General features: G+C 44.2%; 1 protein-coding gene across 1 annotated transcript in view; it reads right to left on the reverse strand.

The window, feature by feature from the left end:
- The window catches only part of Cdrt4 (CMT1A duplicated region transcript 4), a 35,729-nt gene extending 28,939 nt beyond the window's left edge, over positions 1–6,790 (reverse strand). Inside the window, exon 1 of the mRNA XM_034506621.2 lies at positions 6,609–6,790. Coding sequence (XP_034362512.1) covers positions 6,609–6,696 — 88 coding nt within the window. The 5' untranslated portion in view covers positions 6,697–6,790. The remainder of the gene's footprint in view (positions 1–6,608) is intronic.
- Positions 6,791–14,777: the final 7,987 nt, after the last annotated feature.

A 14,777-nucleotide genomic window follows, 5' to 3' on the forward strand; every position in this document is an offset into this window, starting at 1 on the left:
TGTTGGGGTTTTATGTTGGTTATTTTTTTCTGTTTAGAAAAATGGTTCTCAACCTTCCTAATGCTGCAACCCTTTAATCTAGTTTCCCATGTTGTGGTGACCCCCCCACACACACACAACCATAAAATAAAATTATTTTTGTAGCTACTTCATAGTTGTAATGAATCATGATGTAAATATCTGATATGCAGGATATCTGATATGCAACTCCGGCAAAAGGGTCATTTGACCACCAAAGAGGCCATAACTCACAGGTTGAAAACCACTGGCCTAAAACATTCACACTCAAGAATTCTGTGTCTTGAAGACACTGTGGAGACTATTGAATGACTTTAAGTAGGGACTGGCATTGTCATCTCTCTTTAGAAAAAGTTTGTAGCAGAAACTTATAGCTGTCTTTCCATCAAAGACTAGTAGCATCTACCTCCCGGATTCCAGGATCCTGCAAGGAAGCTAAGAGCTGGTTCCCAGCACATCCCCACCCCTCCTCTTTTCCTTTTGACTAGATACAACTTTTGTGTCTGAGTCCTCCCTATCTGCAAACCGGACTCATTAAAATCTTTAGCCATCACTGTGTTTCTTTATCCATTCATAGCTTAGAAGTGAAGGAATCCAAGGTCCCTAAGAGATCACAGAGCCACAAAAATGGAAGATACCCGGAGTCCCAAGTCACCTCATGGCAGTCCATGCCAAAGCCAGTTGTAGTATATTTCGCTTAGGTTGAGTCCCCGAGATCTGGGAAGTAGTTTTCACAACATCTATGGGAGATTTCTGGAGTCTAATTACAAATCAATGCAATTTTAAATTCAACATAACAGAAACCTTGGCAAGGCTAGAAGGGCCTGAAAAGCTACTTCGAAACAAGGGAAAGAGTCTAAGTGAGAAGGATGAAAACAAAGTGGGGTCATCATTAACCAGGAAGGGGAGGGAGTGTGAGGGTCTAGGAAGATCTCAGGTCTCTGACTTAGACGATGGAATGAATATCAGAAAAGGGAAAGCTGGTTTAAAGACAGGTTGCTAAGTTACACCCTAAGCATTGTAGAATATCCCAGGCAGCAACCACTGGTGAGAAGCTGCTCTCCATGAACAGCTTAGTGGTCATAGTTTCATAGTGGTCATAGTGGTCATAGTTTCAGACACATAAACATGGTAGAAAACAAAGATTGTCTTATCTCTGGTTTCTGTTGGATAAGTGTGGTAGAGGGGTCATAAATGGATGATTTTTAGGTGTGAGAAGGGAGGAGAATCATGAGGAAGGACTGAGTGGTGCCCACCAGGGAGACAGGGGGAGAGTCTGGCATGTCATCTCAAGACGTCAAGCCAAGTGGTGCACAAAGGGACAGGTGTAAAGGCCACAGATCTGTCAAGAAATCCAAGGACAAGGTGTCCACTGAAGCTGCTTGTCTGTGTAGAATGCTGCTAATATACAAGAGGGAATAAGCCAGAGCTGAAGGCAGCTGAGGGCACAACGACATGAATGGGAAAATCCAAGCACTGATGAGGCCCTGTGCCCTCATCTCATTAGACTTCACTACAAATCACATTTTGTGGACAGAGAAATGGGCTTTAGAAGAAAGCAAGTCACTCCCCTTGAGTGGTACATTTAGTAAATGATAAGATTAAAATTCAGATCCGGGTCAGTCTGATTCTAAGGTGGGGCTTTGAATGTGCACACCGTTACTGCCTAGGTAGAAACACAAAATAATCTACGAACAGAATTAGTGCACTCAGCAAGGGCTGGCAGACACAAGGCAGGGATGCCCAAAATGGTTTTTCCTTTTGTCACCACCACCAAAAAAAAAAAAAAAAAAAAAAAAAAAGCTAAAAAGACACATTTGGTCATAGTACGGCCTTCAAAAACTAGGGTAAAATTAACTGGAAAACAAGATGAAAAATTAACATCTCAATAGAGAGATGTGTCATGATCGTTGTAAAACATAACCGAAACAACACAACAATGTCAATTGGCCTACGTGTGGCCATAGAGTCAGGACACCACCAACCAAAGACTAGAGAGCCGGGAAGACACCAGCTCAAAAGGTACCACAAAGATGTGGGCTCAGGCTCATTTTGTTTGTTTGTTTGTTTTTGTTGGTTTTTTTGTAAGAAATGCTATTACATCACTTGCATATCAATATGAAAGCAATACATTGGATGCCTGTCTTAGTTTCCATTTCTGCTTGATTCTTCTAGGCTTTAAGAGACAGATTAACCCTGACTCAAGAACAGAAGGTCAGCCATGAGGCGGTCATTGACCTTTAGGAGTGAATTCTCCCCTTCTGCCTCGTGGGTCGTAGGTTCCGGAGATCAAACTCAAATCGTCATGTGTAGCAACAAGCGCTTTGACCTACCGAGCCATCTTTCTGGGCCATATATTTAATTTAAAATGTTTTCCTTTTAAACACACGAGGGTGGCAGAGAAGGCGGAAATACTGGGAGTGGAATAGAACAGAACAAAAATTGCTCTCGGGAAGACTGCATAGAAAAGCCACTGTTTTGTAGGACCCATGTACCATGGCAGAGCCTCAGGGCAGGGCCACAGGGTTGGGGGGTAGCGGGTAGTCGTCATGGTTGGCTAGTCTCATTAGTATCAGGCAGAGGTCCTGGAATGGAGTGAGGAGAAGATCAGCCATGGCCACTGACAAAGACTCAGGTTGAGGGACAGTTCTTGGCAGTGCGACTACAAAGATTTCAGATGGACCACAGGCACCTGCACCGACCCAAAGATGCATGAGCCCACTGTCATGGAAGGACCCCCAGGCCCAAAGTACATTTCTAAACCTCAAACAAAGTCATTATTTTTCATGTTCCTCCAAATTTTACAGTTACAAAAGTAAAGCAAACATTTATTTTAGAAATTAACAATGAAAACTGAATCTAAGTAGGCAAATATTTTGCAAGCATGGGCCTAGCCAGCCCTACATTCTTACTGTCTGGCTTCAGCCAGGCACTGGCTGGAATTTAGCCCTGCTTTTCTCCCTGCTCAGTGACTTCCCAGTACATTCCACAACGGCCCCGCCCTCTAAGTTCTCAAGGTGGAATGGGCCGCACGGTTTCTGATGGGATATAGTCAATAGTGGCAGGGAAGGTGACTGTGGAGGAAGAAACTGAAGAACATCAGAGACCATGTGACCCATTCCACCTTGAAATGCCTCCTCCTCACCATTTGCATCTGTGTCCTGCCTCTCTTCCTAAACTGTTCTACCATAGGGGATATACAAGTGGCCTGAAGACAGCTACGACTGGGAAGCATCAGAAAGACTGGTGTGTCTGTCTAGCTAGGGCTGGTAGCCAGAAAGTCAAAGCTGAGTTGCAAAGCTGGCTGGCTTGATCGGCTAATGTACAAGTGAAACAGTCGGAAGAGGAACAGGCGCCAAGCTATATTCAAAGCTTAAACATGCCAGAGTCAGAGGTCAAGCAAATCACAGGATGTCTGGGCATAGCGTGTAGATGCTCCCTGCTGGAACGCTGGTGTCAGACGATGATTCTATCATTTACCAGCTGTGTGACCTTAAGCCACGGTGCCATCCTCACTGTCCTCATTCCTCTCTAGTGGCATGCCCAGGGAGCACGGGCATAGGGATAAAGTGGAGGTGGAATTTGGGGGGTTGGGGACTGAAGGTCTCAGGCCAGGCAAGCCTACAGGTTTTTTAAGAGGGTAATTTCAAGTAGATCTTAAACCTTTCAAAAGGAGAGGCTACCTCCTGGCCTAAGCTTGGCCCTTGCTACTCAGAAAGAAATGAACATTCATACGTACATGCTCTGTGCATCAGCCTCCTGAAGTACTGGCTGCTTTTCTAAGCAGTTTCTGTCCCTTCTTGTGGTATTGGGATTATGAGAGTTATCCGGAGTGGCAGCCCTATCTATAGCTTATGGTCTTAGGGGAACGGGTCCTAGGCAGGGGAGGAGCTACCAGCATCCATTTTCTGTGTCTTCTCCCTGCACCCTTGACCCAGGATCCTTATCTTCTCCCAGGCTCCTCCCCTTGGGTTTTCTTAATAACATTTCCATGTCTCTCCATTTAACCTCCTTTTCACTCAGACATCTCCTCTAATACATTCTCTTGACTCCAAGCTTTCTTCCCATTTTTCCCTGTTTTCTGTCCAAAGCCCAGTAGTGGATGGTTGTACCACCTGCTAGCTTTGCCAAAGTCGTCAAGCAAGGTTCCACGCCGGCTGTCCATCCTCAGAGCCTGGCGGATAGCATGCTAGTACTTAAACAGAGAGCATAGCCATGGAGGGCCTTGGAAAATGCAGAAGCCAACCTTTCATCCCAGGCACAGGTCTGGAAGCTGAGGCAGGAGGATTGCAAATTCAAGGCTAAAGGAACTACAGTATGAGTTTAAGAATCCCTGCCCAACTTAGTGACACTGTGGCAAACAGAAGGTAAAAGAGAGCCAAGGTTTCAGCTCAGTAGGAGAGCACTTGCCTAGCATGTGGTCTCCAGAACTATTTTTAAAAGCACTAAAAGCACAGATGGGCACACACAGGAAAACCATCATACACACCAACAGCCTGATACACACAAACATGGACACACACCTAGAAGCACACAACATACACAGATACAGAAACAGAAATACATATGGACAGACCCCAACACACACCAAACACATGTATACACAGACAGGCAGAGAACTCCCATATTCAGACACACACACACACACACACACACACACACACACACACACACACACTAATCCATTTGCCAGGAGAAGATGAGGTAGGAATTTCAGGGCTATCCACTAAGACCACAAACCCAGATGCTCATAGCACAGAAAGAAATGAAGATCTCGGATCTGCACTCTGGGAGGGGAAAGTCTCATGGGAGCTGCAGATTATTCTGTATTTCAGAAGGAAGGCCCGTTCCTGCCCAGCACAGGTCCTAGAACAGGAGGCTTAGCCCTCACCAAAGGTATATGCACTTGGATGATGCCCCAGCTTTACATCTCCAAGCAGGAAGAAAGAAGAGAGACTGCGGGGCCTGTCTACCCCCAGCCAGCTGGAGGCATCTCCCAGACAAGCTGCAGCATCTGAATTTGAATCCAGAGCTCTGACTTCCCAGGCTTTTGGCCAGCAACACTTGCCACTCTTCTCACACTAACTCTCAGCTCAAGTGCACACAAACAGAAGCTGTCAACCTGGAGATGTGGCTTTGGGGGACCCTAAGGTTCTGGACCCCTCTAAAAACTGCCCTGAAGTAGAGTAAAAGACACTGTCTTAATCTAATCCAAGTGCAGGTCTCCTCATGTGTAGGGATAGGTGTCTTTTCTCCCTCATCTTTCCCTATTCTGATCTACAAATTAAGATGCCTTGTCGATCATAAGGTTTCTCACTATTAAAAAACACTATTTAGTGTTGTTTTTTAATCCTTTCTCTGAATCATTCCTAAATAATCAACTTGAATGTTAATTATTCCTTTGAAGAAACTTGGATGTGTAGCTGGACCTTGGTTTCTTTTTTATAGATTCTTTATCTTCGAGGATGAGGATTGAGAATTACACAGTGTTCCCTTCTACATAGCTCAGACTAGCCTCAAACTCTCACTGCATTGCCAAGGCAGGCTTCAAGTTCATGGCAATCCTCCTGTCTCTGCCTCCAGAGTATCAGTTATTCAGGTGTATTGCACCATGGCTAACCTTCAGATACTTAATAATAAAGCCATGAACCAGGCCTGGTTGGACATTTTGGAGGGTCTCCATTTTGTAAAGACTTAGTCATGCATCTGTGGGACATCATAGTATATGCCCTTCCAAAGAACCATAAAGTATAATGAGATATCAATGTAAATATAAATGTACAGATATAAATACAGATGTGTATGTGTATGAAAGTACTATTATAAACCCATTTCTTTGTATATTAGCCAAAAAATTTAAAATGAGTAGAAAATATATTTTTAAATGATAAAAGCCCTCATCTCCAAGCCTCCATAGGCTATATACATACATACATATAAGTTTTTGTGTGGTTTAGTATGTGTTTATGTTTACATGCTGTTGTTAACCCTGACTGTACAGGACAGTCATTTAGACATACTGTTTTTTAGACAAGGCCTATTATGTAATCCTGACTGGCCTAGAATTCCCTATACAGATCAGACTGACTTCAGATTGAGAGATCAGCTGCATCTGACTCTGAGTGGGGGATCAAAGGTGTGCATCACCACACCTGGCTCTCGCTGGGCCATTGTGATAAACTGTAAGCCTCAGGCTGGAGAGATGGCTCAGCAATTAGGGCACTGGCTGTTCTTCCAGAGAACCTGAGTTTGATTCTCAGCATCCCCAAGGCAGTTCACAACTGTCTATTAACTCCAGTTCCAGGGGATCTGACATCCTCACACATACATGCAGGCAAGACACCAATGCCCAGGGCAGACATTGAACATTAAGTGTGTGCTGGATAGTCTCAGGTGACAGGTGTTGTGGACTGTGAACTGGAAACGGTAAGGAATGCTCAGATCTTGAACGCCTTTAACCGAATGGAAAAACTGTCCTGAAAAGGGTATGACCCCTAGAGTTTGGGTTTGTGCCTTTGACTTCCTGCCTAGCCTTCCCTCTTTGTCAGCACGAGTGTCTGGCTTGAGAGGAGGGGCCCCATCAATGGTACCTGAGTAATTCCTGGGGTTCCATGTCTTCTTCTGGTTATCTTGGCTGCTTCCTGGCCCAGAGAGGCTGCTTTCTGGTCCAGATATCATTCTTGGTATCGTGCAGCCCCCTGAACTCTGGGTCCCAGATCCCCTGTTGTCCTCTGTCTGCTGCAGTCAGCCATGGTCTTGTCGCTGCCCTGAGGTGGTCTAGTAGCCAGGCATCTGTGGTGAGTAGAGGCATTGTGACATCAGCAGTTGTCAGGTTTCCCTGCCCTGAATCTTCTACCCTGACTCTTCTCTCAGGGATCCCACTGGCTACAGACATAGTCATTAAAGGTGTATGTTAGGGAAACCCATCCCTGACCTAGACAGAGAGCCCAAGGTCAGGCACTCTGTATAAATGACCTCATTCAGGGTGTTCAGATTCAGAGAACGAAGAAGATACTGGCTTGAATCTCACTTCCGATAAGCAGTGACTCTGAACCAGACCTGACCAATTCTGAAGACAAGTGAGTCCAGGAGTTCAAGTCCTTTGTGCCAAGATCAACTAGAAAGCCAATAATGCTGCATATGGCTAGGTCCTCTCCCCAACCACACCCTACACCATAGTCTGGCTCACAGACCTGGAGCAGAAACAAAGAGTTGGTTGCATTAACAAGGTACTTTGGGAGAAACTGGAGAGAGAATTAGGAGACAGACTGGACAGCTCTGCATTTACTCCTCTAATCCTCGTCATAATTATGCCAAATGTTTCTCTATGGGACCATTTTCACCCTTCTCCTCTGCTCTCTGGTTTACTCTCAACTTGTCCAGAAGAGGTCTGAAGCTGCCCTTCTGAGACTCAAACAAGCACTTGATCTGTCTGTCCTGGCCCTCCTTGGAAGCATCAGCATTTTTCATTTGCTGGATTCTCCAACTCAAAGCCCGTGCTGAGCTCTCACTGTTACTCAGTTTACCTGCCTGGATCCTTGCCTCCCTCTAGAATCCAGTCCCTCCTCAGTGATGGTGCCTTCTCTTTCAGCAGCTCCTGCCTGAGTCGGCTACAACACAGATTCACTGAGCTCCTTCTCTCCAGCCTCACGTGTCTTCACTCAGTTTTTCGAACAAGCTCCTTCCTTTTCGCCTTGGGGAAGGATGTTCCAACAATCAAAGGATCATGTGAAAAGGTAGGTGCGAAGGGGTGCAGGAAGGCTCAGATGTTGGGCAGGGCAGGATTTGTGTTGAGCCAGCCAGGCTGGGGAAGTTGGTGGGCATCCCTGTGTCTAGCACAGATCAGGTTGGAAGTACAACAGTTGGGGAGGGAACTGTCATAAGATTCCCCAAAACTTCCAAACTCCCTATCCCTAAGCCTCCAATACAGTGACGGACATTCAGTTGCTTGAATCTGGTCTAGATCTATATAGATACCAATCGCGTGAGATGGCCCAGGGCCTAGGACAGACAGATCAGTGGATGGGCTAGAGAGACGCCTGCCCATGCACAAAGTACTTCAGGAGGTATGACACTCATGTCCATGTCTATGTCACTCCTGGCAAGACTCCAAATCAAGAAAAGAAAATCTATAGCCTGAGTTGTTTGCCTCCCACGGGGCTTGCCTGGCCTTTGACTGCTGCCTCTGGGGAGATGCATTTTTCCTTCCTCTGTGGGCAGCAAATTCCTCACAAGTCAGATGCTGTGTATGTGGCCTCACCACATGCTTCTATTGAATCTGAGAAAGGGTCAAGCCGAGTAGGTATATGCAGTGAACTGGCCTCTCTCGTGACCTCCAAAGTCAGTGACGAAACCAGTTCACGGTGCACGCCTATTTGACGGCCCTTTAATCCATTAATCCACATGGGCACTAATTCACTCACAAAAGCAGATCCTCATACCCCAATCACCCCACAAAGATTCCATCCAAACACCACTAGCATGTTGCTTTGGGAATCCAGTTTCCAGTGTGTGAATCCTAGAGGACATAGTTTGTTAGTCGAAGAATCGAAGTGCAAACTCTGGAAGGCAAACTATGACAAGGGGATATCTTCTGGTGAAAGATGTTCCAGATAAGGACAGGATGCTGTACAAAGCCACAAAGGGTGAAAAGGCCTAGGGATAAAGGTGGGGGGTGTGGGAGATAGATAGGTCAGGGAAAGTTGTACACACGTTCCCCAGACATCTCTAAGTAGCAGCTGAGTATAACAACCCCCAAACGCACAAAGAATCTGCTGACCCTTGCTAGTTGCCTCCTCTACATGGATGGCTCTTCCACCGGCCTCTCTGCCTCACAAATCATTGGCCAAAGGGCATCAGATATATCTCTCTTTAGCCTCCACACTCAAGTTATATATGAAGCTAGAAAAATATCATATGAAAAAATGATTAGGTCAGAAGTTTAACTCATGGTTAATGCTCCCTTCTAGGATGTGACGCATCAACACACACCATTCAGTCTTGGTGTGGTTTTCTCTAAGGCCCTATGCCTCTGGCTAAGTATATCAAAGGTAGATGCACAATCAAATCAAGTTGTACAGGTGTCCCCCTCCATCCCTTTGTTTCTTTGTGTCTATGGAAGAAACTCATTGCTAACATGCTAGAGTCAGTGATTATGCCCTCACGGACCTTTTCACAAGTCCCTCTGTCCCTGTAAGCGCCATCTAGAGGCTTGGATGGGTTTACATTCATTCCTGGTGGTTAAAATGAAAGTGGCCTCCATAGGCTCATAGGGAGAGGCACTATTAGGAGGTGTGGCCTTGTTGGGGTGGATGTGGCTTTGTTGGAGGAAGTGTGTCACTGGGAGTGGACTTCGAACTTTCAAAAGCTTGCACCAAGCCTAGTGTGTCTCTGTCTCTCTGTGTCTCTGTCTCTCTCTGTGTGTCTCTGTCTCTGTCTCTGTTTGTCTCTCTGTGTCTCTGTCTCTCTGTCTGTCTCTCTGTCTGTCTCTCTGTCTGTCTCTGTCTCTCTCTCTGTCTCTCTCTCTCTCTCTCTCTCTCTCTCTCTGAAGACTCTAGTGCATTCCTTCAGGCCCTCTGCCATGATAATAATGAACTAAACCTTTAAAACTATTAACAAGCTCCCAATTAAATGCTTTCTTTTATAAGAGTTGCCTTGGTAATGGTGTCTCTTCACAGCAATATTGACTTAACCATCCCTACCCCAAAGTTTGAAATGATCCCAAACCTGAAACTTTTTGAGAGAAGACATGTTACAAATAGAGAATTTGACACACAACTTCATGTGACAAGTTAAAATGCAGTCAAAATGCAGATATACAAAATTATCTTTAGGCTGTCCTTATACAATGTGTATGGACATTCACAGACTTTGTGCTTAGACTCATTCCCAAGGTCCCATTGTGCATGCAAATACTCCCAAGATCCCAAATCCAAAACCCTTCTTGTTCCCAAACACTTAGGATCTGCAGTGTTCAGCCAGCCTACCACTGCTTTTTTTCTACACTCAACGATACAGTTAAATTTGCAAGTTGAGCACCATAGGAGGCTAACCCCTCTCACACTTTGGGCCATCTTCATAAAGCACTGATACTTGTGAATATTTGTCCATGGGTCACTTATTTATTATCTACTCAACAAACAAATCCTACTTAAGTAGGAATTGAATATATTCATTATCTACTCAAAAACACTTTAAAATTGTTCACAAAAAGGCTTTATTTAGCACCTTTAAACTAAACACAACCAAACCCTCACATGATGTAAACAATAGAATGAGCCTAGACATATTTCCAAGGCTTTACATGAGGTCTGGAGAGATGACTTGGCAGTTAGGGGTGATTGCTGTTCTTGCAGAGGACCAGGGTTCAATTGCCAGTACCCTCATGGAAGTCCACAGCTGTCCCAAGACTTTATACAAAATTTGGAAGATGTGAAAAAGTACAATCTTTTTCTATAGATTTCTCTCTTCGTTGCTTGGTTATTTTACATAAATCCCACAACTATTTCACGGCCTTTTCTTGGGATTACTGTTAAGTCTTGAGTACCTAATACCCGGGAGCAGGGGCCTGGTTATAGCTGAGTTCGAGAACTACCTGGAAGAAAGACAACACCCAGATGGACCTCACCAACTGGCTAAAAACTAAGTGTAAAGGCTGGTGCTTTTCTAAGCTCCACCCCCAGCTCCTGAATAATGACACAGAGGCTTATTCATTAATAAATGAATGCTTAGTCCTTAAGCTAGGCTTGCTCTCAACTAGCTCGTAATTTATTTTAACCCATTTATACTATCTAAGTTCTGCCACATAGCTGGTTACCTCTCCTCAGTTTCACACATCTGACTTCCTTGGAGTCCAGGTAGTGAATCTTCCACCCCTGGCTCTTTCCCAGAGTTTCTATCTCTTCCTGGAATGCCTACCTTCTACTTCCTGCCTTTGCTATAGGCCATCAGCTTTTTATTTTATCCAATCAGAGGGTGTCTTAGGCAGGCAAAGAAAGACAGACATGTCTTCACACGGTGCATTATCCTTACAAGTAGCGTGTAGTTTTTGCTACACTGCTTTAAGCTCCGGACAGACAATGCTACCAGCCACACCCAGGTTCCCTTAGATTCATGGCTGAAACACACACATTAACTTATTTAAATATGTTTTAGCTCAATAGCTGGGCTCTTTTAGAACAGCCTTCCTTAGTTATTGCACCCTTATTTTCTCTTCCTGCTCAACACCTCTAATTCTGCCCTTCGTTGCCTGGTTCACTTCTCCTCATTTAGGCCCCTAATCTGCTCTCAGTTTAATTGTGTTTCTAAAAAAAAAAAAAAAAAAAATTCATTTTATTTTACATATATGAGTACACTGTAGCTGTCTTCAGACATATCAGAAAAGGGCATCAGATTCCATTATAGATGATTTTATGCCACCATGTGGTTGCTAGGAATTGAACTCAGGGCCTCTAGAAGAGCAGTCAGTGTTCCTAACCACTGAGCCATCTCTCCAGCCCTTAATATCTAATATCCTGTCCACCACCCCAGGCCCAGTTAGGGAGTAGCCAATAACCACTCCATCCTAGATCTCACATGGCCCCTGGCTCCTTCTCCCTCTGAAGCATTGAGAATTCTTTTTCTCCTCCCTGTGTCTGCTAGTCTGCCTACAGTCGGGGGGGGGGGGGGGGAAGACTGAAAGTCCTGCCTATTCCACCTAGCTCATTGGTTGCTAGCATTTTTATTAATCGATCAAGAACCAATTGGAGAACAAGACCTTCAGGATTCCTGATTAGAGCATCAGAACCATCTCTCTACACCTACAACTAAGATCTAGCACGGAGATGTAAGAATCTACTCCCAGGAAGGTTCCTAAAGGCAGGCAGCAAGGGTGCCTTGTATTGTTTTTTCCTTTCTCACTGATGAGATGCAGGCCCAGTGCCCAAAGCTGGTGTCATTTGTACCATACATCAAGGGCCAGTCTCACACTGGACCATTGGCAGATGGATATTTCCATGAGAGCCAGACTTTCTGCCATTCACAAGTGAGCCTAATATCTCCTGAAGCAGCACAGTGCTTTCCTTCTCCTCATCTCCAGAGCTTTCCAGTCTACAGTTGGTGTGTAAACATTTTCCAAACTAAAGACAGGAACAGAATCACTTAACTATCAGGATTCATAGAAACCAATTATGGAAACCTGTGCTGGAGTTAGAGGCATCAGTAAGAGATACCAATTCTAGGAGACCATCAGCATCAAGAGAACGGATACCTCAAAGTAGGGTAACCACATAGACTGAAGCTGAGTTGTAGATGGCAAGATAATGTCAAGATTCTAGAAATATCCATGCTGATCAAGGGGAAGGTGATTAAAATATGAAATATTTACATAATGGAGATTCTATGCCTCTTTAATCTAATAAGGCAAAGCTGTCTGTGTGAGAGAAAAAAAAGCCATGGGCTTTAGCATGCTACAGCCCCAAAGACTACATCAAAATAAAGCAGATTACAAAGGAAGGAAGTTCACAAAGCATGATAACCCTGGAGGCTAAGCTGTCTATGGATTCATTGTATTGGCCTCTCCATATTTGCATTCCTTTGAGAAAACTCTGGAATTAAAATGAAAATACAAATAAAATCACATGAATTTGAGCTTTGTTTTTAGCTTCTATGTGTGCTTTATTTTATAATTTTTTAGCAAGAACATTTTTTAGGACTGAGAATATGTTTCCGTGGTTGAAACCCTTGCCTAGCCCAAGAGGTTAAGTGTCCTATTCTTGTCATGAGGGAAAACAAAAGTCCAAAATATTTGCCTCGTGAAAGGAAGTATAACATGTATCCATTTAAGTGCTGAAATATGCTTTAAAACGTGCATTTAAAATGTGCAAGAGGGCTCTTAGAATGCAAACAGATCCCAACAGTAACTAATGGGGAGGAAATGGAAGACCACCAGAGATGGAGACAGGCTTTACACATCACAGAAACGGTTCCCTAAGTCAGTACAGCATGCTCACTATGAAAAAACTGACCTCAAGAAGGAAGTCCCTGAAAAGTGACACCAGACAGCTGTTAAGTGTGCACACTCTGAAGTAAGTTCAGCAAGTTATCCTGCCCCCTTCCTTTCCTACCTGATACACTCTGCACCAACCTATATATTCTAGATCAAAAGTCACTTCCCACATGTAGCACAGAGCCTAAAGCAGTAGTATAAATATCCCAAGCAAACTAGTTTGAGTCGCTAGGAAATGATAGAGGTTTCAATCTGCCTAAAGTGAATTTCTTGGAAAAGTGAAGTCTTGGAAAGAGGATAGTAGTATCTCACAAATCAGTAGTGGCCTGGTTATGAACATAGGCTCTAGTTGCAATCTAAATAAATAAATAAATCCCTGTCATGCAGAAATGAGATTCCTGCTGTGCTTCATGGCCTCTCACCATAGTCCTCCAATGAGCTTGCAATGTTACTACAGTCACTCACATGCTTTTTGGGCTCGTGGCTCTTTAAATAATTAAGTCAGTCATGGCCAGCCTTATTGCAGCTCTATCAGAGGTTGGGCAGCCACCAAGAGTTTTACAGCCATGCTTTTATTTGCCTCGCATGGGCGCCCTGGAAATAAGCTATAGATTCCTTATCTCTGTTTTCTAGTGAAGAGACTGAATCCAAGATAGCAAACTAGCTTGCTTCAGCTCAAACAATGGGGCATGTGCACAGAGCTGTGTTTGAACGCAGGCAGTCTGGCTCCAGAATCTACCCACTTTGCCAGCACATTATTTTGGGAAGGCAAGATTGATGTCCTACCCTCTACTGTATGGATAAATCTTAAGAACACTAGGCTAGGTGAAAGCCAGTCCCCCAAAAAGCCTTGGATCCCATTCATCTGAAATGTTCAGTGTAGATATGTGTCTGGGGGGCTAGGGGAGGCAGGAAGGCTGGAAAAGGATAAAGGATATAGGGGTTCATGTTGGGGTGACCCAACTATCCAAAAATTGTTTGTGTTCATGGTCATACAATCTGTAGAACCATAAAACGTGAAATGTAAGTGTTCAACTGGAAAATTATTGGAATGAGAATTTTATCTCAGTGAGGCTTTTTAAGAAACCTACTGGACTGTGTTCTAACACATGCCAAAGTTAAGACGGAAGAGAATAAATGAAAGATATCACTGATAAGTAGTCAATAATAGCTAACTGGGCCATCAGCAGGTGACTGTGGAAGTTATGTCACCTGTAGGAAAATGAGTGAACAGGAGCTCACTCAGTGTAAGCCAGACAATATAAAATATGGCATGTTTGTTCTCTCTCTCTCTCTCTCTCTCTCTCTCTCTCTCTCTCTCTCTCTCTCTCATCTCTCAGGTGTGTGTGAGAGATGAAGGTAGACCAGGTGAGGGAAAGAAGAGTCTTAAAGAGAAAGGAGCAGAAATGAAAATAATGAAAGAAGTAAAATATTGCATGCTTTCTCTCATATGTGCTATATATGAAACATATATAGTGTATATACGTATTCATGTATGTAACATGAAAGCAGAAGGCAGGGAATTCAGGGGTGAGGAAGGGGACCATCAAGAGACAGGAAGGAGAAATGGGAAGGGTAGTTGAGGAGGGATAAGAGCAAGAAACAGTGGTAGACATGTATGAACAGTCATACTAAAATGGGTTATCTTTCACTGGGCAGTGGCGGCACATGCCTTTAATCCCAGCAGAGGTAAGTGGATTTTTGTGAGTTTGAGGCCAGCCTAGTTCAGGACTATAGAGCCAGTTCAAGGATAGCCAGGGCTACACAGAGCCTG

Source organism: Arvicanthis niloticus, chromosome 6 (genome assembly GCF_011762505.2).
Source record: "Arvicanthis niloticus isolate mArvNil1 chromosome 6, mArvNil1.pat.X, whole genome shotgun sequence".
Classification (NCBI taxonomy): Eukaryota; Metazoa; Chordata; class Mammalia; order Rodentia; family Muridae; genus Arvicanthis; species Arvicanthis niloticus.